We start from the raw sequence: 27714 nt of genomic DNA, 5'->3' as shown, positions 1-27714 counted from the left end.
ACTCATCTTGAAAACTGCTGCCCATTCTTCTTTGAAATCTAGTAGTGTAATACATATTGTAACTCAAATAAACTTAAGATTTGAGTTAACTCATTGATTATAAAATGGTAATCTACAATGTTAACACCAGAGTGGACTTAATCAAGTCTACGTAGTTAGTCTTTCAAATGTTAATCATGTTGATGAATGTGACCAGGAGTGCTTCTCACTATGCACTAACATGTCCTGCCTTTGAATTAATGTCTAACTTGATCCAAATATTTTCTTCAACTTATGATACAAACAGTAAAATGTCTTCATATCTTCTGGCACATAGAAATATCAAATCACTTAAGAACACAAGCAACAAAAAGGAAGTTATCAGACTTTGGTTTATTGTAAAATTTAGCAAAGTTTTCCTTATAATCCCTGACCCCTTGCTCTGAAAACATAAGCGGAAACAATTATTGCTTATTCTTTCCCCTCTACTTGTCTGTGCTACTATCAAAGAGGGGAGGAAGCTTATTATAATAAATAAAATAAAAATGTAACAGAGAAAAATAAATCAGTCTAGATGAGAAATATTAGGAGCAAAAGAAATATCATTAAGCAGTTTAAAAATAAGCTTCTTTAAAAAGGTTGCCTTATTAAAATAAATCACACCAAAAATATAGCAGCAGAGAAGAAGGATACATACAAGTTAATTGCACACCAGTCCCATGCAAAAAACTGGGTCATTAGCCAAAGCAGTAGTACTCAGAATCCAACTTGGGATGCTTGTGCAGAGCCTGGGAGTCCTCTATGATGGAGCTGTCACTGAACTGATCCAAGTCCGAAGGGGTCTGATGGCCCGGTACATCATCTGCCAGAGTGTCCAGATAGCTCCCCACAGAGATGCCATCCAGCCCGTCACTTCCATCTTGGAGGCTGTTATAGCTGCCATGTAAGGAGGTATCCTGACTCTCCAGCAGACTGCACAGGCTGCCACTGAGACTGCTGCCTCGGCTGGTGATGGTGGCCTTTTCCTCAATCATCCACTTGATGGACTCGATGCTCTCATTGATGAGGAGCAACTGGCGCATGAGCCTCACATCTGTGGCTCTGAGGTTAACCTATGGAAGAGAGGAGGAGAAGAAATACATGCCAGTTATTTCACGTTCTAGAAAAATCTCAAATTTGCTTATCCTGTGTACTTCAGTCCACAATTTTAAATTCATAGAATTTTTTAAAAATACACTTGTACCACTCTCTTTGGAAACTGTTGACTCCTGATAGGAGTCAGACTCAAGAACTTACTTCCTGGCATATGCATCAGCCTCCTAATTGGACAATAAAAGCTCCATTGTGTTTCTAACCCCAATCAAGCTCCTTGAATACACCCATCAAATGGCAAGTTGTCTGTTAAGAAATGTATTCTCTTTCTGGGCAAACTAATAACTTATCTATATTTATATAGTACTAGGCTAACAAAAAAGTGGAGAAATGAAAGAATCCTCATTAGTTTTATAGAAACCTCTGCTTATTAAATGATAACATGCCAAGCAACATTATAAAAAAAAAATCAACATTCATTAGAAAACCTAATTACACTGTATTGCAGGCAGAATCACTTTCTTCTTCCTTTATAAACAACTGAAAACTGCAGGGAAAATTTTAAGAATATAGTAGAAACAGGCAATCCTGACTGTTTCTCCATAAGGAATGCTCGATAGTACATTTGCTTCTAAGGAGAACCAAACTGGGAGGCAGGGACCTGTCTGGCCACAAGGGGGCCTACTCACATTGATTACAGTTTGAAAATGGATACCCATTCTCCCACTTGGAATAGTAAGCCAAAAAACGCTTGCCATGCCAATTCTCTCTTTGAGAGACAGGACTAATTGAGATATCTAGGTCTCTAGACTTCTCAAAAGCATTCCTTCTTAAGTGACTCAAACCACAAAGAAAAAGAAGCCTATTGTCATCAGAAATGTGCTTTCATCCAAAATTACTTTCTGCTGGGGAGTTCATCCATAACTGAAGGTGAACTTTGGCTGTTGAGTATGTGGACAAACAGGGAGGGATAAAATCTCCACCAGAAAGCAGCTGGGGATAGTGCTTCATGAATAGAGCACTTGCCTAATAAGTGCCCTGGGTTCAACCCAGAGACAGACAGACTAAGACACAGAAAGAAGAGAAAGAGACAATGAGAAGGAAGAAAAAGTTTCACTCTAGAGTACACTTTTCAAAACATAAGGGAAATATAAGTGTAAATACAGAAAGTACAAAGTGCACTTTTAAAATACCATGGGATCATTAAGATATTAAAGCAACCTCTGCATCTTCTCAGTGAAAGGCATAAACAGTAACAGGTTGAAATTAGTCTCCCATGGTATCTCAAATAGAAGGATATGAGCTCAGTAGGCCTCAAACTGCTTTTTTTAAAAAAATGGTGTTTCAATAACTTTGCAATTGACTGTGACCAACAAGGAGGCTTTCTGAAAGTCTTTGTGTTCCAGTTCACCCACATACCTTAAAGGCCAACAAGACATAGTTCAAATTACAAATAATACAAATATTTACAAAGCACCAACAATGTACATGGGTCCACTGGTGAGCACAGAAAATCAGTGGGTAAAACTTCTACAAAATTCTTCAGTAAGTCCCTGAAGCTGAAGACATTTCCCATGCCTACTAGTGCTGTGGATATCGCTCTGTATAAATAAAACACTGATTGGCCAGTGGCCAGACAGGAAGTACAGGCAGGACTAACAGAGAGGAGAATTGAGGGAACAGGAAGGCAGAGGGAGAGATTGCCTGGAGCCTCCGCCAGGACAAGGAAGATGTAAGGTACCAGTAAGCCACAAGCCACGTGGCAAAGTATAGATTAATAGAAATGGGCTGAATATAAGAGTAAGAGCTAGACAATGATAGGCCTGAGCTAATGGTCAAGCAGTTTAAATAATATAAGAGTCTGTGTGTTTATTTTATAAGTGGGCTCCGGGACTGGCAGGACTTGGCAGGAGCTGGAGAGAAATTCTCCAGCTACATACTAGAGGCGTGGGGCAAGATCTGCGTGGCCATTTCCCAACCAGTCCCCAAATGGACAATAGATGCCCATTTCCACGTGCATGCTTCATCCCAGGAAAACCCCCAACTGGGTCCAGCAGTGGACCATCAGCGATCTTCATTTCTCCAAAGCTTCCTCATTCCTTCAGGTGCACTGTGCCAAGCTTACTGACTACTTATTCTCTTCTGCTGATCCACGAGCCTCTATAGCACTTTCTGGTTTCTGTCTCACAACATTGCTGAATTTTGTGCGGTTGCATACTATGACTGATTGGGGATACATATCACAAATAAATATGTATATATTGATCTTCTCAATTTAGCAATAAGTCCCTTAAAGAAGGGACTTAAGATACTTAAGTATCTTAAGATACTAATAAATTCACACTTACAGAAATTACGTCACGCAAGGGTTAATATGTACTAAGAATATATTTTCTTTCAGCAATTATGGTCTTGTATATTGGTAACATCTAATAGACATTTTATCATTTTCAATTTTATAAGGAGTAATAATAAAAAGAAAGTAGGCTATGAAGAAACAAAAGTTTCCTTTGACAGTGAAATGATTTAAATAAGGAAATCATTGACTTCTAAAAGCAAAACATTCAGATGTTATTGAGTCATTGTTGGGGGGTGGGTTATGAAAGTAACGTGGTTAAAGCCTGTTGATGCAGATAATGATTATAGATGTAAGTACATGTAACCCCATGTCCTCTAGGGCAGTAAACAGTGTCTGCCTGATTGCTGGGTGTGCTGGTTTCTATGACTGGCTGCTGCTAGTCTGTTCCAGGAGTTCTTGTCTGTTATACAGGGCCTTGTCCCAGAACTGAGGTGTGGTTATGGTATTGATGAACCTTGGGTGTATGAGCAATCAACCAAAAACTGAATCACAGTGTTACTCCTGTCTCCAGTGGTTGCCCCACCTTTCCATGTGTGATTCATCTCAGTCCTTGTGATGACTGCACCAAGAACAGAGTAGCTTTACCACAGTGGCTGTTGTTCTCTCAGCTGGAGTCTCGTAAGCCCCTTGACTTTATTCTGAGTTTACTGAGAGTTGGGACCCTCCTGAAGCTCTGAGCTTCAATGTTACCATAACCTTAGAGAGCCCATTCCTGATTAATCATGTCCAGTCACAGATTGAGTTTCATGACTATTGTTTCCTGCATATTTATGACTTATTAGAATCAATTTGCTTATTACTTGCGCATGAAGGAGTTTCAGAGTATGGGGAACTTTGACTGCCTAATCACAACTACTTGCTAAGACCTAGGGGAGTGCTTGGCACACAGTATCTACTCAATCAAGATCTGTCCAATGACTGAACACTAGTTATGCTCCGGATTGGTCCCTTGGTTCAGCAGCCTGGAGCTCTGTGTAAGTTGGTGGTATAGGACTTGAAAGGAAGGAAAATCATCAGGAAGAAACACCCCAGGACTGAAGCATTCCCAAGCATACACTCCTGTTTCTATTCATTCACAGGACTCTGGCACTGAGTCACTGGCATAAATTCACCCTTGCTTAAATTTACAGAGTGTAAGATAGCATCTCAAAGGGAAGAGGACTTCAGGCTGTGAGTCACAGTGCACACATGATTCTGTTTGCTTAGGGGTGATAACTTGTTCTAGCACAGCACAGGTGTTCTGCAAACACCCAGTGAAAGGAATTGAACAAAGAGACCAATCAAACCACATATCTTTTTCCCTAATACAAGTGTCCGTACTGACTGACTCAAAGTCACGTCAGTATATTCCCTTTCCTTCCTCACTTCCCACCCCCTATTCTGATCTTTACAATTCCTGCTGTGTGGATTGCCTTCACCCTAAGTCTGAGTCTTCCAACCTTTAGGTTTGTTCCAAACAGGTTTTTGGCCTGTGTGGCAAATGCTGAAACTTCATGTCATTTCTGACAAGTGGTGGACTGAGTTTGTACAAAATTTGAAATGAAGGATCTAGAAAGAACAACTATTTTCAAATAGTTGCTAAGAACAACATTTTCAAGATCTATTCTCTTACGAAAAATCTCTTCTAAAACCATTTTTCAAATTACATTTATTTATTTATCTATTTATCTGTGTAGAGGGTGGATGTGTACAGGTGTCCTAGACATGAATACAAGTCATTGTAGAGTCAGTTCTCTCTTTCCACAATGTGGGTCTCAGGGATCAAAGTCAGGTCATTGGGCTTGGCCAAAGTAGATTTCCTGACATATACCAGAGCCATCTCATTGGCTCCACACAATCCTTTTCATAAGAAAGAATGCAACAGTTATGAATTAGCATGATGGAATTGAAGGAAGAATACAGTTAAATTTTCAATTAACCAAAGAACCGAGGTAGCTGAGGAGATGGTTCAGTGTCTGAGAGCACGGGCTGCTCTTCCAGAGGACTAGAGTTCAATTTCCAGCATCCACAGGGTGATTTACAACCATCTCCAACTCCTATTCCAGGGCCTCTGAGGGGATTGGGCCAATAAGTGATGCACAGACATACATGCAGGTAAAACACCCATTCACATAGACGAAAATAAATAATTGTTTTTTTAAATCAGAGAACTGATATTCAAGATGGTGTTGTATGAGGAACACAGTACACTGTACAAGTCTGACCTTGACATGTTCTATCTGTGATCTCTGGATAAACAAGCTTGGTGTGTAGGACTTCAGATTCCTCCAAAGAAAAATCATGAAGTTCTGTTAAGTTCTCCATGAACCATGGGGCTTAATAAGGACAGCAAAGTGAGTTCCATGAAATAAAGAAGAATCCTCATCACTGAGACTGAATTGAGCCTGCCTCATGTACTTGTCTCCATCCCCACCAAGGTTTCATTTTAGGTATTACTTTATAAGAAAGTATTACTGATCAGATGCTCCCTGGTTTTCCTTCCGTTCTGACATAGTCTCTGTCTTCGTTGAGGCTGTGTGATTACTAAGTCACTTTTGCTATGAGGAAATCATATGGGCCATGAAGAGACAGACAATTCTTGCTCAACAGCTTCAGCATGAAATGTTAGCAAAAAGAAAAAAAAACTTGTGGTTAAAACTGAAATTGTAAGTCAACATGAATTATAATTAGCTTATCAGAATTGTGTGATAATCTGTTCAATTGTGTAATTGAGAATAATTTGTATTCTCACCATTTGAGTTTAATAAAAATCATATTTATGTTCCAAGGCAAACGGTTTTTTTTATTTACTATTGTCTTGTCAGTGTGTATGTCTGATGCATATAAGCAAAGCCATGTGCTTGTAACAGCATACATGTGGAAATCAGAGGGTGACTTTCTGGAATCAGTTCTCTCCTCTCACAAAGAGATCCAGGGATTCAACTCAGGTTTTAAGGCCTGCACAGCAGTATTTTTACCAGCTAAGCCTCTTGCCACCCAAATAATGTCTTTAAATTAATCAACGTGCACATGAGCTGTTGAATGTGTCTTCCAACAGCCGTTTCTCATGTTGTCTTGTTGTACTTGAGGACCACGTAAGATACCTCTTACAAAGTCCCCTATATTTTTACCCTTTTATTTACTAATGCTAAATTGAGTAAACCAATAAAGCATGCCATGTCTAAGTTACACATTCCTACTATAAACCCATGATATAAATCCCAAATGTGCCAAAAGCGATAATAGGAATTTGGAAAAGAAAGTTCATGGGATAAGAGAAAGGTTAGATGTGCCTCTTAGTGCTGTGCCCTATACCTAGTTTCCAACCAGAAGAAACAATGAACATCTACTTCTTTTTTTTTCCTCCCAATTACAGTTAGAGAACGTCTTTGATTCTGGACAACCCTCTTTTATAGTCATATTTATTTCCAACTTTCTTACCATACTTATTTTACAGGTATTTAAATTTTAAACATGAATTGGAGGGGTATTGGAAAGGTGCCTGAAATATTACTTTTTCAGCAGCTTGTCTTAGTTTATGCATTGTCTTGGTTAAGGTTTCTATTACTGTGATAAAACGCCATGGCCAAATAACTTGGTGAGAAAAGGGTGTGTTTTCGCCTTACACTTACACATCACATCCTTACACAAAGGAAGTCAGGGCAGGGATCAGAAGGCAGAGACAGAAGCAGAGGTCATGGGGGAGTGCTTACTGGCTTGCTGCTCATGGCGTGTTCCTTCTTATGTTCCCCACCCCAGGACCACCTGCCCAAGGGTGGCAGCCTCCACAATGGCCTGGGCCCACCTACATCAGTCATTTTTTGATTATGGTCCCCTTGTACCAAATTACTCTAGGTTATGTCAAGTTGACATAAAACTATCCAGAGAATGAACATCCTCCTTGTGTAACCTCCTGGTATCCAATTCTGTTCCTTCTCTGAATTCACCACATAACCATTTGATGATCACAAGACATTTTCTGCCTACTCATGGTTGAATCCTCCACAAGTTTTATTGATAGCTGTATTATACAGCATGTCTCTCTATCCGCCTTTCTCAGCAGATCCATGAGGACACTGCTGTCCCTGTCATCTGGGAAGACACTATAGGACGTTTCTATTCACTGACTTTCTATTCAATATAGAAGCTTCAGGAGAAAAGCCTGTGATCACACACACCTTTCTCATTTGGTTGAAATTTTAGAGCAAAATTAGTTTCTAACTAAGAAATGGAGGGTTTAATTTTTATATCAGTCAGCTTTGACATGCTTCATTATGTTGCTCACTGGTAGAACTGGACATTAACTACAACAGTTTGCTCTTTTCCCAAAGCCTTATGGCTAAGTAATTTCCCCAATAACCACATTACTGACATAAACACTGCCATCAGTACAGCTGACCAATAATCCTTTTGATGACGCAGAAAGTAGAATTTGGTTATTTGAAAGAGATACATATGACTTCACTGACTCTGAATCTAGTTCCAGCATGAAAGCAGCTTGTGAGTACATATCAGCTCCTTCCAGTGAGTCTTCCCATAGCTAAAGTGAGCTACACAGCTTTCTTTCTTTCTTATCCCATCAGGTTGTACTCAAACTGGTACCTTTTTCATGTTCTAATGGACTGACTGAAAGTCAACCTTCTCTATGTCTGAAGCATAACTGACATTAATACAACAAACTGAAAATTACCTGAGCCAAGATTTATTTAGAGTGAGTTAACAAACATGTCTCACATTCCCAACAGAGAAGCTAGTCCACAGAGAACAAAGACCATAGTTTGTCCACTAACATAAATTATTCTGCATATCCATCTCTCCAAGTTAGATCTTAAAGCAGTATTTCCAGATGAGGTTGAGGTCACAGCATGTGCTTCTCTGTGGCTGTAGTGATCAGGTTTCTGTTCTAAGAGGAGGATGAAGGGAATTATAATGCCAAGTGTTCAACAGCCAATCACTAGTCAATACACACTTATTTACTGCTTTATTGTTGGCTAGTTTGTGTCAACTTGACACAAGCTAGAGTTATCTGAAAGGAGGAAACCTCAACTGAGAAAATGTCTCCATAAGATCCTGCTGTAGGACATTTGCTTAATTGGTGATTGATGGGTAAGGTCCCACACAATTGTGTTTGGTGCTACCCTGGGCTGATGGTCCTGGGTTCTATAAGAAAGCAGGCTGTGTATAGGACCAACCTAGGCCCTCTGCATGTGTATGACAGTTGTGTAGCTTGGTCTGTTTGTGGGGCTCCTATCAGTGGGATCAGGACCTGTCCCTGGCACTTGAGCTGGCTTTTGGGAACCTGTTCCCCAAGCTGGGTTGCCTTGTCCAACCTCGATGCAGGGGGAGGAGCTTGATCGTGCCTCAACTTGATGTGCCATGCTGTGTTGACTCCCATGCAGGCCTGCCCCTTTCAGAATGGAGATGGAGGCATGGATGGGGGCGGGGGGGGGGGGGAGAGCGGGTAGGAGCAAGGTTGGGGGGAGGGGATGAGAGGAGAGAAGGGAGAGGAAACTGTGGTAGGTATGTAAAATAAATGAAAAAAAAAAAAAAGCTACAGGGAGCAAGCCAGTAAGCAGCACCCTGCCAAGGCCTCTGCATCAGCTCCTGCCTCCAGTTCTCTGTCTTGTTTGAGTTCCTGCCCTGACTTCCTTTAATGATGGACTATGATGTGAGAGTGCAGGCCAAGTAAACCCTTTCCTCTCCAAGTTGCTTTTGATCATGATACTTCATCACAGCAATGAAGCAGTGACTGAAACATCCCACCACTGTGTTGAAATAACTGAGCTAATCAATTTATAAGGTATAAAGATTTATTTTGGCTCATGTCTTCACACAGCACACTTTGAGCATGTGGCAGAATAGTACCTCACAGGGAGAATGCATGTGAAGAGGGCCTGTTTAACCTGCAGTGGGTGAGAAACAGAGAGACAGGCTGTAATCCCAGCATCAAGACATAATGCCCAGCAACTCAATTGCCTTCCAGAAAGCTGTATATCTGAAATGTTTTACCACCTTCCAGTTCTGTCCCAAAGTCAGGAATCGAGCCTTGGACACATGGGCCTTTGCAAGGCATTTAAGAGCCAAACTCTACCATATAAATGAATGCAATATAAAGTGGGCTAGTAAGGAAAGTGTGTAATAGGTACACTTTCTTTCTTTCTTTTTTTTTTTTTTTCCGAGACAAGGTTTCTCTGTGTTGCTTTGCGCCTTTCCTGGAACCCGCTTTGGAGACCAGGCTGGCCTCGAACTCACAGAGATCCGCCTGCCTCTGCCTCCCGAGTGCTGGGATTAAAGGCGTGCGCCACCACCGCCCGGTCACACTTTCTTTTTTTGTTGTTGTTTTTTGATTTTTGATTTTTTAGAGATAGGGTTTCTTTGTGTAGTTTTGGTGCCTGTCCTAGATCTTACTCTGTAGACCAGGCTAGCCTCAAACTCACAAAGATCCACCTGGCTCTGCCTCCCAAGTACTGAGATTAAAGGTGTGTGCCACCACCGCCTGGTTTAGATACACTTTCAATAACATATAAAGTAGCCTTTACTATAAACTTCTGATAACCAATTGATTTTCAAAGGATGCCTTATTCATTCTTGCCGAACTCTTGGATGTATGGCAACAGATAGACTTGCTCCCACCTTACTGATTCTTCTCGATAATTATTTATCCTTAAATACACAGTTACATGTGGTTAAACTTTCTCATATAGTACAAATTATGTGTATTAAAACTGAAGCCTGTGTTAGCCTTACATTGTTTATGTTACTGGTTTATCAATGGTGTCAGCAATTTCTTTGGTGAACTGTATAACTGATTTTGAATACACACCAAAGATTCCATTTCCCTTTTCACTGTAAGCAAAGTAACAGGGACATTTCAAAATGTACTTATTTTGTATTTTATGTATACAGATTTTTTTTAATCTACATGTATATGTTCACCACTTGTGTGCTGGGGGCCTACAGAGTTACAAATGGTTGGTTATGAGCTGCCATGTAGGTGTTGAGAACTGAACAATGTCTTCTAGAAGAACAACCAGTGTTCTTAACCATTGGGCCATCTCTCCAGCCCTATAGGGACATTTTGAAGTTTAGTCTTCAGTATTAAAATCATCTCTGACTCTTTAAAGTCTAGAATCAATTAATTAAAACACAGGATTTATTTATAGTGTTTTCCAGTTTCTGTGTATGAATTCTTCTATCATGGCTAATTTCTAGTTAGCAATGTGATGTCAGCCAACACAACTGATAGGTGTTTAGAACATCTCATATACAGTATTTTCATCTCTTAGATACAAACAGAAAAAAAATTATTTTTGGGGGGATTTCATGAGTAATATATTTACATCATTTATACTTTTTGTCTCCAACTCCTCTGGTGTTTGTAACCTCAACTTCTCAAATTCATGGATTCTCATTCTTTAATTATTAGTATATATATAAATATATATATACATATATATATGCAAACACACACACAGACATATACATACATATACATTTATATACACAACCTGTTGAGTCTATTTAGTGTTAGTGTTGTCACATGTAATCTATTAAGGGCTGATCATTTGGGATTAGATAACATATCAGAGAATTTATCCTTGGGGAAGGCTTGTTATTCTTCTCAACATCCACTGACGGTTCTTCTTCTTCTAGGGCGTGGAGCCTGGTGAGTTTCCCCTATAAATGTTGGCATGCCAACTGATCTTTTCATTTTTTAGGTCTTATTTAGGTAACCATATTATTTAAATTTCATGGGCATAGCTTCCCTGTCATGTATAGAAGACAGTTGCCTTAAAACCAGGAAAAAAAAACCCACTATAACTGATAGTAAAACAGTAAAATCATCAAGAAGTGGTTGGGTACTTGCTACCATTGAGTATTGATTTGTAGGCTTACATACAAACCTAAAGGTTTAATAGTGAGTCTGACAAGAAGTTCCCAAAGCCCCTGAAAGTTTAATAAGCAGCTCATGCATCCCAATAGGTGTTGGTTTCAGAACCACTGGGAAGATATAGAAGGCTTTGCCTACTTTATTGTATTTTGTGAAAAGTATATTTAGGGACTTTCATTTTATACCTTAGGATTTTTATCTCTCTCTCTCTCTATATATATATATATGTTTTAAAAACAGAATGTTCCTGTCTCAGAAATGAAAAAAAAAAAAGAATGTACCTTTATCTTTCCCACTAACCAGAACTTGAGATAAATATAAAACATAGTGAAATAATTAATGTCAAGGTAGACATGGTACTAAATGCTATAATCCAGGTATTTGGGAGGCTGAGGCGAGAGGATGGTGTCACCTGGGTTACACAGCAAGACACTGTCTCAAATATAAGAAGTCATTTATGGAAATGGTCAAGTTCAGTTTGTAGACTATTGTTTTAGCATTATTGAGACATGAAGAAGACAAGAAGGGATAATCAAGGTGCTGAAACTCCAATGAGCATTTACATTTTTATACTGTGATGATTTAATGGTTATATTTTTAAAATATGCTCAACACTTCTGTGTCTTGGTAGGTAGAATCAAATAAATCCAAGCAATAAGGGTTGGTTACCATTATAAATAATATGCTGCATGTTGATGTGGAGTCATTCAAGAATGGATTTAAGGGGGTTTGGGGATTTAGCTCAGTGGTAGAGCGCTTGCCTAGCAAGCGCAAGGCCCTGGGTTCGGTCCTCAGTTCTGGGGAAAAAAAGAATGGATTTAAGGGTTGTCAAAAAACAAAACAGGACTATAATGGAAGCACTTTATAGTTAACCTTTTTAAATTCTTAACATTGCTTTTACATTTATTTGTTTGTGTTATTGTTTTTTTTTCTTGTATATGAATGCTTTGCCTGTTTGTATTTCTGTGTACCATGTGCATGACTGGTGCCCACTGAGGTCAGAAGAGGATGTCAGATCCCCTGAGACTGGAGTTACAAACGCTGTGAGCCAGCCACCATGTGGATCCTGGGAATTGAGCCCAGATCCCCTACAAGAGCAAAAAGTGTTCTTAACCACTGTGAGCTGGCTCTCCAGCTACCTCTTTAATATCTTAATGCCACCCATCGTTACATCTTTTGGTCTCAGTCCTTACATCCTCTACATCTTTCTTATTCCACCAACACTATCCCCAGTCTGATAACTTAGTCCAAATCATGAGTGCTCTAATGACATTTGCTTTTCCTGTACTTGTTGAATAAGGGAGGAGGGAATTAGCAGAAAAACTGATCTTTGAGTTTAATAGAGAGTAACGAGTAAGTAAGTAAAATTGAGTAAACAGCTTCTACAACACAATAAAGCAAGTGGGCCCTGCTCATGGGGAAAGCTCTTGGATGGCAGGTGTTAATGGTCAACTTGACACAATCTAAACTCAGCTGGGAGATGGGCCTCGGGTATGGGGTCGATTACCTGAAAATAACTGAGTTGGGAAGATTAGCCCATTGTGATACTACCATTCCCTGGACTGTGGACCTCCGACTGTAAAAAGTAAAGAAAGTGAAGTGAGCCACAACATGCATTTGTTGCTCCGTGCCTCTTGACTGCCAGCTCCCGTAAACTCCTGTTCTTGTGACTTCTCTGCCATGGTGGACAATAGCCTGGAACCATATATGAGCAAAATAAACCTTTTCTCCCTCAAGCGGTTTTTTCAGTGTATTTTATCATAGCAATGGAAAAACAAAGACAGCAAGCTTGGATATGCACATGGACCTCCTAAGAATCTTGCTAATATATAGATTTGGCTTACTAGTTTCATGATTCTGCATTTCAAACACGGTCTCAGTTGATATTAACTCATGGGAAGCCTGTAAAGTATATCACCATTATTCCTCCTCTTGATGTATATCCTTTGGTAGTCCTTGCCATGCACTGTAGATCAAGCCTACTGCCTGGTTTCTAAAGAGTACTGGGACAACCCTTCTGAGAAAGGTTGCAAAGAGCATGGCTTCTGCTTGAATACAGCCCCATTCCATGCTGTGAAATGCCCTAATCTGAGATCCACATGGTAAATAAGTGAGTGCCAGGCAATAGCCAGCAAGGGGAAGGACCTATCCACCATCCCCAGGCATCTCAGTAAGCCTGGAAGCACATTCTTGAAAAATTGAGCCTAGAGATGACTGCAGCCCTCACTCTCACCCCTGCCCTGCACCTTGATGGGAGTCTGCTTAGAATCTCTGATCCAGGGTCACTCAATTAAAATGCACACAGACCCCTGACTCACAGGAACTCTGAATCAGTTTGCTTTTTGATGACGCTGAGTTTGGAGGAGCACAGATTACTGATAAATAATTGCTGTGACAACCCAGCCACACTTTGATCAGCAAGGGCCTGAAGGTCTTTCAGCTTCTGATAATTTGGGAGAATGGCAGACCACTGTGTTAATGGAATGCCACTCTTCTAATATCTAATGGGTTGTTGTTTAACAAACGAGTAAGTAGTTAAGTATTTATTGGTGGGAACAAAGAATATTCTAGGTAAGGCAAAGTCAATATTTAAATAGCTATCTTGATTTCCCACGAGGCAAACTTTCTTCACCAGAGAATGCTGTTTCTTACACGGAGGAGTGATGGTGGGAGAAATGTTTGATAAGTAGTGACAGAGTAGATACACTCAATGGAGATAACTCACATAACTCTTGAGGGAAAATAAAACGTAAATAATTACACTGATTAGCAGATCTAAACTTAACATCATAACATGCAGACACAATGTGAAGAAGAATTTGGAACAAACTAAAAGATTAACAGGTGACATTATTGAAGTTTCAATATTTACAATTTTCTTCTATAGCAATTTTTCTTTTCAAAATTGTCCATTTAAGTTGAAAATGTTTTGAGTTGGCCTCAAAAGAGGAAAAATGGAAGGAGCATAGGATGGGAAAAGCAGTTCTCTATTGAGAAGCTTACTATAAACCAGAATGTATTTATATGTTAATTCATTGTCTTTACAATGGGTCCCTGTAAAATGATCCCCTTGGATAGGAAACATAACTGAACCACTGGCATCTTGTTGTGAAATTCATTTTCAACTATTGTTAGTGATTTGGCCGCATTTGCAATCCGTTATGGAAGATGAGTCTCAGCCTTGTCCTATTTTCCCTACAGTGCCCAGCACTGACTAAGTATTTTCACTTGAGATTTCAGGCAAGACTCTCCAGACAGGAGCAGTGATGTGAGCCTCACTGGGTGGAGGCAATGATGAGAGGAGCAGCCGATAAACAACACCTGCAATATTCCAACACTCACTGCAGTACCTCAACTCTCTGCTCTCATGATTTATTCAGTCTCAGCTTTTAAAAGCAGCTTTGGGAATACTAAAAAAGAAGTATGCCATTCATTTATCACAAGCTTCCTATGCCCTGTACTTAGGTAGCTGCCGTAAATATCAATTTGTCAGTATGTCATCACACACACACACACACACACACACACACAGAGAGAGAGAGAGAGAGAGAGAGAGAGAGAGCAATTGCTGAAGCTGATTATTCTCATGGTGGTTGCAATCTGACAAGTAACAAAGGTCTTTACAGTAAGAAAACAACTGAACAAACTGCATGTCAACAACATCCTTAGAGAACTGAGGTCACAAGGCAAACTACAGCCTGGGACACAGGTCAATAAAATCAATGCGGCCAGGAGTCCAGAAGCAGAAAGCCCTGAGCTAGGACCAATGTCAGTTAGCAATGTTTCAAAGGGCAATTTGTGAGTTGGTGGAGGTTGGGCGGCACCTGCCTGGGAGTTAGGAATGGCTTCAACACTCCACACTTTCAGTTTCACCTCCAGGAGTGCTGCTGTGTTCTGATCTCCTGGGTTTCTGGCAGGAAGAGGGATGCTCTGAAGTAGGAACTCGCACACCTTTCTGGTCTCCTTATGCAGGACTCTCCTGACAGGAGGTTGTTTTACAAAGACTAGTAAAGTTAGGTTTTCCCTAAAGCATATCTTAGTTGAGAGAGGGAAACGATTCAGTCAGGCTCACTAGAGAACACTCTGCCTTGGGCTGCCATCCAGTAAACCAGCTACTCCTGGGTAACTTGGGGTTAAGATGGAAAGTGCTTCAGGCCTTTGATCCTGGTGAAGATTGCCTGAGAAAAGTGAGAGATTATTGAGTGCCAAAACAGGAGTCCTGGAGGAAATTTCAGTCGCTGACACCCACGGCTAGATAAACAGTAAACAGCCCAACGCTGGCTAATGCAAACAGGGAGCCGCACTTAAAGGCCTCAGAACCCAGCTCCTTTTTCATACCCAACAGCCACAGAAGACCAGAGAAAAGTCTAGAAACTGCCTAGAACAGCATAAAAACAAAGAAACAGACAAACAAAAAAACTAACCAACCAAACAAACAAACAAAAACAAAACAAAAAAACCAACCCCACAGAGAACAAGTATAAGAAGCTACTTCTTTTGCAAACTATTTAAACTACAGAAATACTTTTAAGTCCTGAAGGGAAGGGGGGGAATCAAATCGATCACAGGAATTGCGTACCCACAGCATCACAGTGACGAGAATCAGGCCGAAGTTTAGTCAAGTATGGCCTGTTCTTCTTTCCCTTCAAGCTGCATGGAAAGACCTTCACAGTCCAGGTCCACACAGCGAGGCCCTCCCACAATCCTCTGGTAGTAGGCCACCTCTCGGACTTTGGTTGTTGATAGGAGTGGCATAGTGTGGTTGAATAGTAGTCCAAACAGCAAGCTTTATTGTTTAGTTTAGTTTTGTTTTGTTTTTTTAAGAGCTAATAACAAGCTTTCCATCAGTATTGCTGAGAGTGGGTGTGTGACACTCTGGTAATATCCATAGAGGGAGTAGAAATTATCTCCCCAACGGAAGAACTTCACACTCAAGAAATAAACTTCATTTAATTATTTTTTGTTCCCTGGGCCTATCAGAAAAGATTAAAAACCAACTAATATGATAATTTTTACCATAAACTTTTAAATTTTCTTGAAAATAGACTTCTGAATCTAAACATAAAATTTTGTAAAATCAATATATCCTCAATGATACCCTAAAAGAGGTTAAGGGTATGACCTGATGACCTAGGCTGACTTTTTTTTTTTTTCAGGTAATCTGCTATTTACTACCAATTTGGCACAGACTTACAAAGTCATAATCGAACTTGGAAATTTGTGTCTCAAAGATGTGCAAACAAATGGCTTAGGCCAGGATGGAAAAAAAAATGATAATCTCAAAAACTTCAGTTTTATTGTTCTAACAGATGTTTAACAGTTTTTAGCTCTAAATTAGGAGCTTGAGCTTACATTTTTTCCTAAGAAAATATATAGCCACAGCACATTTATCTATTGGTTTTCTAACTAAATGCTCCATCATTTTTGACATATTCCTTCTAAATTTCTTGTGAAAGTCAAGGTTTCAGCTTGCTGGTGTCACAGTCAGAGCCCTCCCCGAGGAAGCACCTTGGACTCACCACCACAAGACCTGCTCATACAGAATGGCTTAAGCTGTTTCTGGGCCGAGGAAAGCATAGGAAGGGGACTTCACCTTCCAGGAACTTGGTTTCTTCTTTTTGTTTCTGGTTTGTTTGCTTTGCTGTTCCCAATCCTGACTATGTAGCTCCATGTTTTATTTAACTCTGTGATCATATCATGTCCATTTCACAACTAGATAATGGCAGGTTTTAATTACACAGCCAAATATGCCTCAAAAACAAAACGTGTGTAAACAGCCACCTCCAGTAGCTAATGAACATTGAGTCTCACCTTCTATACATCTTTGGGGGTGCCTAAAACTGACAATCTGGTTTCATGATGGGATGACTTCATGGTCCCTGTGAAAAGATAGAAATCTGTCCATATAATCTGGGAGGCAACAGTGGATATAGCCAGCTGCTCTCTATTGTCAGCTTGTCAACTTGCTAAGGTCTGTGAAGAAAACATCCCGGTAGCCTGTGTTTTCTATTGTCCTATGCTCAAGACCATGAAACGGAGGTTTCAATTCCTGCAGGTGGCTGTGGACTAAAATGAAAAATCTTTTACCACACACTAGTAAAATTATCACATGCAGGAGCCCCAAGATGGATTAGCAGGTAAAGTCCCTTGTTACATAACAACTGACCCAAAACCCACATGAAAGCATGGATACATGTACACACACATACAATAATGACGATGATGGTGATGATGATGATAATAATCATAATAAATGTTTATAGAAGAATATGAGGGGGCTGGAGAGATGCCACAGTAGTTAAGAACACTGGCTGCTTTTCCAGAGCTCCTGAGTTCTATTCCCAGTGCCCACATGGCAGCTCACTATCTGTAACTCTAGACCCAGGGGATCCAAGACTATCTTCTTCTGACCTTCAAGAGTGCCAGGCACACATGTGGTACATTTACATACATACTAGCAGAACATTCATACACATAAAATTTAAAAATGAGCACACCTTTTTTTTAAGTGTCCTAACTTCAAACTATAGCTATTTATTGTTTTCAAGTACACATGGCAGTATTTTAATAAAATAATTAAATCTACTTCAAGAATCCTTTCAATTTTCCCTTCTAAATATAAGCCCAAATTGAGAGGAATAGATTGAAAATGTCTTTCATAGCCAAACTCTTCTTGCGTTCTCTGCAAGGCTCTGGGTAAATGACCCTCCATGAAGACAGCTAGACCATAGAAAAATCATTCTGTGATCCAACAGAAATATTTGCAAATAACAAGAGAGCTAGATGTAGGTACTGGGTTGCCCAAATCCCAGCTTCCATAAATTAAAAGAAGCAAAAAAATAAATAAAATAAAAATTTAAAAAGACAAGACACTTCCTGGAGAACTTTGCTGTGAGCTTTTCTTCTGGATCACTGGAAGTCGGGCCCCAGAGTCTTTCTTTCTTTGTCCACTCTTTCCATCCCAATGGCTGCCCAAACTGAGCTGCAGAAGTCCTCAGCAAAGGCTTGTTCCATGTCTGTGTGTCCTGTCCTTTGGCTCTTTTGAAGAAACATGTTCTTTGATGGTACCAGCTGATCACCACCGAGAGTCATCTTCTGAGAACCGACACAAGCGCAGGTGGTTTCAGTACAGTCTAGATAGCGCAGCGGAAGCACAAACCGAGCGATCGTGGCAGCAGCGTAGCCAGTGGCCACCACGTTCGTGTCTCTAGGCCTTCAATTCATTGTTAATATTAATTTATTATTCCTTTATTCCACATAATAAAAAAATTTCATTTGCCCAGCACAGGCACACACTGAATTTAATACTTCAAGAGTAACTAAGTAAAACACATCTTTTGGGTAGGAACAAGATGAATTCCATGAGGAAAAAGTGGATTGCTTTTACCTTTTTTGGATTTATGTCTGACTGTCTCTAAGAATACAGAGAAAATGTCAGAACAAAGCGCCTTTCTTTGCAACCAACACAGGAGACAAAAAGGTGTGAAGTGGAAGTTTTTCCACATAGGTTCAAGCAAGCAGGGCAGTCTGAAATACATCCAGCTGTGTATGATCAGTTTAGTTGAGTTCAGGTGCTGTGTCTGAGCAGATGTCACCACAGGTTAAGGGTTAAGTCTCACTCCAGGTTGTTTTCCCATGCTCCTGACCAGCAGCTACATATAAACCAGGTTCCTGGGATTCCCCTTCTTGGGTTACACAGCTTGCTAGTGCCTCCCACAGAAGTCAGGGTACCACCTTCCTTAGATTTACCTGTGTATTATAAAGGGTACCACAAAGGATGCAAGGCAAGAAAGAAGGTCCATAACTTCCCATACCCTTTCTAGTACTCCACTGTCCAGGAGGCGTCACAGGCACAGCTAACTGAAGCTTTCCAAGCCCTGTCCTTTTGTGTTTTCTGGAGGCTTCCACACATAGGCTTCATCAATTACATCACTGACCAACCTAATCTTCATCCCCTTTACTGGTCCCAGAGTTGGGTGGTTTGGGCTGAGGTTAGCAATCTTCTAATTATGCTGTTTATTGTCTTGCCATGGTGACACGTCCCCATGTGGAAACCACTAGTGGACTGATAGTCTTCAGTCAACTCAGTGCTGTACAAAACACCTTTGTTACTGAGGAGTTTGCAAGGATTTGAGGAGCTTTATGCCAGAATACGTAAAGAAAGACCAACCGTAGATTTCACAACATTGTACTGTGACTCAACATCTATCACGTATTAAGTGTTGTGATGGTTCGGCAATAATCTTCCTTAGCTGCTTACATTATATTTCTACAAACAGCTTAATGGCAACTAAAGCACAGAATATCAATGACCCCAGTCATATACTCCTACCTCATCTTTTAGATGTATTTAAGCAATCCTTTTGCACGGTTCCATTTTGGACAATTACGCTTATTCTAAATGAATTTGGAGTCACTGAACTAGCTGTCCCCAAATATATTCTTTTTTTCTAATTTAGTTTTCTTCAAGAATTTCACATTTGTTCATTAAAACAAGTTTATTGGGACATGTAAGAGATTGCTCATTTTTAAATTGGATAGAACGTGGCATGTGGCTATCTAGGAAGATGCATTTCCAGCATAAATAACATGTAAGTAGATTTAAAATGCAAATGATAGGTGCTTTGCTATTTATTTACTACTATGATGCTTTGCAACCCAAACATCCACTGATGGTGCAGTTGAGGGCTTTGCTGCTGCGAGAATACAACCTTGTTTTAGTTTTGTTGACGCCAGTGGCATACTCTCGACTTAAATCAGCTGGTCCGCTGTAGTGGGTAGCCATTCCAGCTTGGTTCTGGAAGTTCCAACCCCCATTGAGACTCTGGCAACTGTCACGCCTACGAGGCGGGGCGAGGGGAGGCGCCGGGGGACCCGAGAGCTGGATGGGTCAGCGCTCTCTCTGGGTGCTCTCTCGGTGCCGGGACGCTGACCGGTGCAGATTGACTGTGCAGAGCTCAGGAGAACACCGCTGGACTGCATTACACCTTCCCCAGACCCTGCGACCTACCCATTACTCAGTATTGTAAAAAAAAAAAGGGGGGGAGAAGAAATGGAACAGATAGGTATAAGATATGATGGTAAATCATTGTATATACTAGTAAACAAACTTAGTAAAATAGCAACCTTAGATAATTTGCACTGTAATTTGTACTGTTATAGATTCTTATATGTTGATACAAATGTAAACTATTTTTATACTCCTGTTTAAGATAATTTGTATATTGATACAAATACAGAACTATATTTGTTATAATGTACATATATTTCTACTCTCATTTGAAACATATTTATATTGATACAAATGTAAATTTATATCTGTCATACTTTATATATGATCTACTTCTGTTTAGGATATTCGGTATATTGATATATATTTAAGGTTATTGTCATATTGCATATCGCACTATATATTCCTACCTCTGTTATAAATATCTTGTGTATTGTCACAATTTTGAAGTCATCGTTCTTCACCATACATTTGCTTATAGTCGCCTATGCCTGTCATCTCTATAGTTACGTTAGTTAGGTTATCGAGATTTACAGATACATAGGTCAGATGGGCAGGTAATCTTCAAACACTTCATAGACCTAGAGAATATGGCATTTAAATAACTTAGAATTCTGTTGACATGAGACACAATTGCTCCTGGCTGCACCAATTGATCCCGAGAGAATGTTGGGCTTCTAAGACATTTCCATTTGAAAGTTTGTCTTTTTGGCACAAAATGGCCTACTGGGCAGAGAACTGCCCTTGCCTTGATGGCTGACAGTACAAATGCAATGCTGTCCTTTCTGGACAAGCGGGACACAAGGAAAGCGACCACTGTACTCTGCCAAGACAGGGTAAGATAGTCTTTCAGAAATCCTGCTTCTGAAAATGGTCTGTCAGATACTCTAGGCCTGTAGCCAATTTGAATGCACCAACAATGCTGAGAAACATTAGGTGACTGTCCAGGCTGCCAGCTGTCTTGGTCTACTCTTGCAAGATTCCCGAAAGTTGCTTGCATCCATCTACCATTTCTCAGGGACCATTATGTTCCTTCTCAGGTCTTTGATGGGATTGAAGACTAGTAGTTATAGTTACAACTTAGTATATATAATATCTTAGATAGAACATATTAAGTATTAGATTCAGGTTCTTTAGGATAGGACACCTTTGAATGATCTTTATAACACGCTGTTTACCTATGCTCTATACTTCTCTGGATTTTAGTATGTGTTTCTTGCTTGATATTGTTTGCATTGGTTGTAGTTACATCTTATCTAGGTCATTATCTCTCATTATTTCTGGACAATATTTGATAACCATTCCTTTGTATATAGTCTTGTATTAGTTTAGAACCTTCTTATTTAGACAAAAAGGGGGAGATGTAGTGGGTAGCCATTCCAGCTTGGTTCTGGAAGTTCCAACCCCCATTGAGACTCTGGCAACTGTCACGCCTACGAGGCGGGGCGAGGGGAGGCGCCGGGGGACCCGAGAGCTGGATGGGTCAGCGCTCTCTCTGGGCGCTCTCTCGGTGCCAGGACGCTCACCGGTGCAGATTGACTGTGCAGAGCTCTGGAGAACACCGCTGGACTGTGTTACACCTTCCCCAGACCCTGCGACCTACCCATTACTTAATTTGTGAGTTACGCCATTAAATAAATATCCTTTTAACTACGTGGAGTGGCCAAAATAATTTCTCCAATAGTCCACTCTTGCTTTCCTTGTCTGTTTTGATAGATGGGAATATGGAAAACCATTCTTAAGATTCCCTCTAGCTCTGCAATGCTTTGGCTCTCAAAAAAAAAAAAAAAAAAAAAAGGCTGTTAGAAGTACATGGCCACTGGAAAGTTTGCAAAGAAAACTCCAGCTGCTCAAGACATCAGAATGAATTGCCATTGCTCCGTGAAGAGACTGCATGGGAAGAAAATTAATACATGAATAACAATTTTCAGAGGAATGAAATCTCTAGACAGGAGAAGCAAAAACACCAAGGATGGTCATTCACAGAGAAGTGAAAAAGTGAACTTGCAGCATGTGTTCATCCTGTAGGTTGATCCCAGGGTAGGACACAGACAGCAACCGGTGCTAAAGACGTGGGTGAGAGAGGAAGAGCAGAAAGGCAGCAGGCGGGGGTGTGCAGAGAATAGCAGACTCGCTGTCCTTTGGGCAAAGAACTCACGTGGCAGTGAAATCATTTTGAGTTGAGAATAAGGAAAAGAACCACTTGCCCAGAAATATAAATATCCCTTTGTACTTAAAGTTGACAATCTACCTGGAAGAGCTAGGCTGCAGAGTGTGGGAAAGTGTGTCATGGAGGGCCTGAGGTGGGGAAGGTCCTAACTGCACATTTACATGGAGAAGCTCCGTGCATTTTCTTAGACCGTTCTTGAGCAGAGATTGGACTTCGCTGTGCTGCAAACTGCTGAGTGAACTTCCTCAGAAAGTGCATTTCACTGTGCAGGGCTTTATGAGCATCCGAAGCCCATTCTTTCTTGTGGGCAAAAATGCACCAGTAATAATAGCAGAGGATATTAGAGAAAACTGATTCGGTCATGTAAGAAGCAGATTGAAGGACTTCTGTTTAAATTGACACGGGCCTAATTTAATCATGTCTCTATAGAGGGCGTGCTGACTCTTCAAGTGTTGTCTTCCAAACTGCATGTAATTACCTCAGTCTCCTGAGTTCAAAGTGACAGGTCTACTCTGGAGGAATTGTGATGGGAATGAAAAGAGGGTTAATTTGCACATGAGAAGCACAAGCAGTCGGCTTCCCATTTCTCAGAGTTTTAAAACCAGGCCAAAGAGCTTTTGGAGGATGACACCGAAAGACCTAGACCACTGACACCAAATTCTTTTTCTGATCTCCATTTCCTCCCCATAAACTCAGTTTTTGCTGTTCCTACATTCTCATGGAAAATACGTTCGTCCTCTGGGGTTTTGAGTCTTCCTCCCTTAGTGGGGGGCGTTCTTAAGTTGCTCCAGCTTATGTCTTAAAAAAAAAAAAAAAAAAAGGACACAAAGGAAATTGTCAAGACTTCAAATGCATTGTTCCCACTTTTAATTTCCAATTACATTGTGGGCTTTAATTTTTGAAAGCTCTTCTTTGTTGGGCACGGTTATGCATGCCTATAACCCCAGTTATTAGTAGGTTGAGGTAAAAGATGCTGATTTGAGGACAGTCTTGGTACTACAGCATGATCTAGTTTCGAACAAAAAGTTAAAAATAAGATGTCCTTGGGGCTGGAGAGGTGGCCCAATGGTGCTGGGTTCAATTCCTAACAACCACATGGTAGCCCACAACCATCTGCAATAGGATCAGATTCCTTCTTCTGGTCTGCATGAAGACAGAGCACTCATATACATAAAATACATGAATAAATAAATCTTTAAAAAAAAGACTTGTGATTTGCTCTTAATGTGGCATCCTTATAGCAGTCTAATTAAATGGATACAGAAAAACTTTTTTAAACGATCAGAGGTGAATTTAGGAACACATTTTCTTTTGAGGGGGTGGGGAGGTGGGCAGTACCTATGCTGGCACTCCTCTAGAAGCCACGGGGGCGTGGAGTTCTCTGTAAGCTTAGGAACTGTTAATTCACCAATGCCTATGGGCATGATTTTCAATATTCTCAACCACATTTGAAGTCATAGCCTGATGTGAGGTTTCCTCCAGGAGCACAGCTGTTACAGCTTGTGGAGTTGTTCAAAGTTTTTGGATGAATGGGCCAACGGGGATGGCTATGCAATAATTATAATTAAGAGACTACATTTTCTACTTAAGCAACTCATTAGAAAGATATTTTAGTGCTAAAGATAAGAATTATGATCTTTATCAAGATGTAAAAGCTTTAAATTTTTTCTGTTGCTTTATGCCTTAGAAGTCACAATTAACTTTATGCCTAGAAATTATCTAAAATAAGAGGTTTCAATTTCTCTTTGAACTTGACAAGAGAGACAGCTACCAACATTATTTAAATGTGGAAATTACTAATGTATCAAATATTCCAATGATTTTCCTAAGGCATCATTTCCACATTTTTTAGGAATGTACATAAACACATCCTCAAAATCTAAACTCAGTAAGGGGCAATAAATGATTATTTTACTTTTGGATTCCATGATTTACTACTACTATTATTATTATTATTATTATTATTATTATTATTATTATTATTACTAAACCCCTGTGAGTTTCCAAATGTAGATGTGCTAAAACACAGCCTCAGACAGCTTGACATCATATTAAAACAAATGAACATGCCTAGTTTTGACTTCAAAGGACAGGTTAAAATATCATTCTTCCATTTAGTGGTTTTTGCATTTCTGTCCATTGGACAGGTTACTTAATACTTTCTCTACATTAGCTCTCTAACCTACAAAATGACTGCATGGTGGTGGAACTGCATGAAATATTGTATGCAGCCTGTGCTCAATGGAATTTAGATAGCTCTTTTACTTTTGAAATAGGTCAAACTGTACTGAGTAGCAGTTATGTGGGACCAATAAACCCACAGATTTAATGTACATAAAGACTACAGTTAATAATGCAAGATGGCATACTAGAAACTTACCAAGAGTAGTTTTAGATGATCTTGCCACAAAAATATCATAAAGGGTAGCATATGAAATATGTTAACTTGCATAACTATGTAGTTACTTAACTATATAGGTACAGCATCCTGTTCACCTTAAATGTAAACAATAAAAATTTTTATGGCAGAAAATTTTACATCAAGGAAGTTAGAATGTATGTATATATTTATTTAAAGACTGGCTCTGTGCAGACCGAGCTAGCGTTCTGTGATTAATGGTCTACACCATTGCATCTGGCATGAAAACGAATGTGCTGAATTTTATTTCTGACCAAAATTTGGTTATCATTTGATCAAAAGTGTTATTTAAAAACTGACTTTAGCATAGTAAATCCTGGCACTTGGCAGGCAGAGGCCAGTGCATCTCTACGAGTTTGAGGCCAGCCTGGTCTACAGAGCTAGATCCAGGACAGGAACCAAAACTACACTCAGAAACCCTGTCTCGAAAATCAAAAAAAAAAAAAAAGAAAGAAAGAAAGAAAGAAAGAAAGAAAGAAAGAAAGAAAGAAAGAAAGAAAGAAAGAAAGAAAGAAAGAAAGAAAGAAAAAAGAAAAGAAAGAAAGAACGAACTCAGGATTGACGATACACTGGCAAGATAGCTTAAATTTCTCCAATATATTCTGATGATGGATAAAGACAATATATTCTTCAAAAAGAAACAACTCTACAGCTTGAACATAGAACATTTTTGTACAATCCTACCCTGTCATATTATGCTATGCTGGCTTTAGAGGAAACTCAACAAATAACAAGGACTCACTCCTCACATTTTAATGATAAAAAGGGTAATGACAAAGGCTTTAGAATTACTGACTCAAAAAAAAGGTGGCTGAGAATACAAATATACTTCTGCTTTCTATTCTTAGCCTCTAATATTGCTAATTTCTGAAAATTGCTACTGCCAGATTAAATGCCTTGCAAATAGCTGTTCTAGCACTACAAATTAGCATATATTCAATGTTAATTCATTGCCTCTAGTTTTGAAGAACCACAGATGAGGATGATAAAAGCAGATGTCTGACATATGGCAACAGATGGGTCAACACATTTGAAAGAGCTGCTGGGAACAGAGTGATTCACTTTTCTTAATTCCTATCAAAAAAGGTGAATGGAATGGAGCAGAAGCAATCCAAGCAAGGCGGGCTAAACAGGCTCTTAATTTTCCCACAGCTTTTATGTGTCCTACAAAAATACGAGACTCTCAGTTGGCAAGGGTGTTTCATGTCATAGTGTTGGTCTTATCCAGGTAGAAAATTCATAAACAAACATCAGAGAACTGTAGACAGGAACCTGCTCTACTGCTGCAGAATGTCAGTTGGTGGCAAGAATTATTAGAGCAGATGGCACATAATGTATTCATCAAGACATGTCCAGACCTCAGTTCCTAATTCCAAGTATACAATTCTTGCTCCTGTGATTACCTAGTTTAATGTAACCTGAAATTTTTCATTTACAATTTTATATTTTTACATGCCTGTTATTATAATGCAGACATAGGGGGAAAAAACTAATGTGTAAAACTCTGACTCAACTATGACACTGCAGAGACACCTTTAGATCCAAGTCTGCTCATTTCTGTGGGCATTAGTAACATTAAATTACTGCTCTGGAGTAATGGGAATTCCGCTATCACATGGAGGTGGTTCCACAATAGATAAAACAGGTGCCCACACAGTGAAAACTGAATGGCTGGATTTTGTTATGTAGCGTTCTTCATCACATAGCGTTCTTCATCACAAAATTATATGTTTTCTCTAGGGTATACATTTTAAAAAAAAAAAAAGTTTTTTTAGGTTGATTTGATTTCTCTCTGCTAAGTCAAATAAAAACTCTTACACAAAAGTCCTTATACAAATTCCTAATTTAAAACAAAACCACCACACTTTCCCTACATTTGAACACAGGAACGAAAAGACAAAGTCCAACAACAAAAGCTCATCTTTCACACAGCCACTCATAGGAACAGGAGATGCTTTTATGCCAATTAAGATCTTGGAGGACACAGCTTTGGAAAAAATCCTCTAATGTCAGTAAAACAACCTGGTTCCGTGGCCAGGGTCTTCCCCTCTGCTTCAGGAACATGATTACAAACTGAATGTGGAACTTGTCTTGGTTTTACCCGTGCTGCATCTATACGGCAATCAGACTATTATTCCCATTGCTTTTTTTTTTTTTTTTTCTTTTTTATTTCTCTCCAGTAACAGCAGGCTCAGCTTCCTTGCTGATTTGCAATTATCGGAGTCCACTGCCAGGGAAGCAGGGTAAAGGAGCACCCGCAGCGAGGTACTGAATTCTGCAGAGGCATAGTCCCCTTTAGTACAGCTCCAGCTGATGCCAGCCATGCACTGCAAAGGCAGTGGAGGGTTTTGTTGTCTTCCTAGTAGTTTTGTTTTACAATGTCACGGAGAAATTTCTTTAATTTTCAAGGTGGCTTTCATGCTGACTGGGTTATATCCCAACAACAATAAACAACAGCACAGACAAAACAGGTAGTCTTTAACCAGCTTTAGGGTCATAGCTACAACTAATACCTCAATGCATTTCCTCCCACCTAATCTTAAAGCACTAAATGGTAGAAACTGCAACTTGGAAGAAGCCATTCTCCTGTGCATCAGTGGGAATGAGACTCAAGTCTTATTCTCGGTGGCTCTGAAGCTTAACCTGCTACTCTGCCCTATGAAAGAACTCTGGAAACAGCATGCATGTACTCTTTTATGGAAAAGATTCAATGTGACAAGAGAAAACTCCCTCGAGAATTTGAAAATCATGTAGAAGCGGTGACATTGATTCCTTGAGCTAGGAATTATTTGAACATATGAAATTTAGAAACTAT

The 27714-nt window shown here is 39.8% G+C and overlaps 1 protein-coding gene across 1 annotated transcript in view; it reads right to left on the bottom strand.

Annotated features, from left to right (window-relative positions):
• Positions 1-353: 353 nt before the first annotated feature.
• The window catches only part of Lurap1l (leucine rich adaptor protein 1 like), a 43334-nt gene continuing 15973 nt past the window's right edge, over positions 354-27714 (bottom strand). The window contains exon 2 of the mRNA XM_006986439.4: positions 354-1091. Within this exon, the coding sequence (XP_006986501.3) occupies positions 717-1091 (375 nt within the window). The 3' untranslated portion in view covers positions 354-716. The remainder of the gene's footprint in view (positions 1092-27714) is intronic.

Source organism: Peromyscus maniculatus, chromosome 2 (genome assembly GCF_049852395.1).
Source record: "Peromyscus maniculatus bairdii isolate BWxNUB_F1_BW_parent chromosome 2, HU_Pman_BW_mat_3.1, whole genome shotgun sequence".
NCBI classification, from domain to species: domain Eukaryota; kingdom Metazoa; phylum Chordata; class Mammalia; order Rodentia; family Cricetidae; genus Peromyscus; species Peromyscus maniculatus.
Note: the sequence above shows the minus strand (reverse complement) of the source record. Positions and strands in the feature narration are given on the sequence as shown.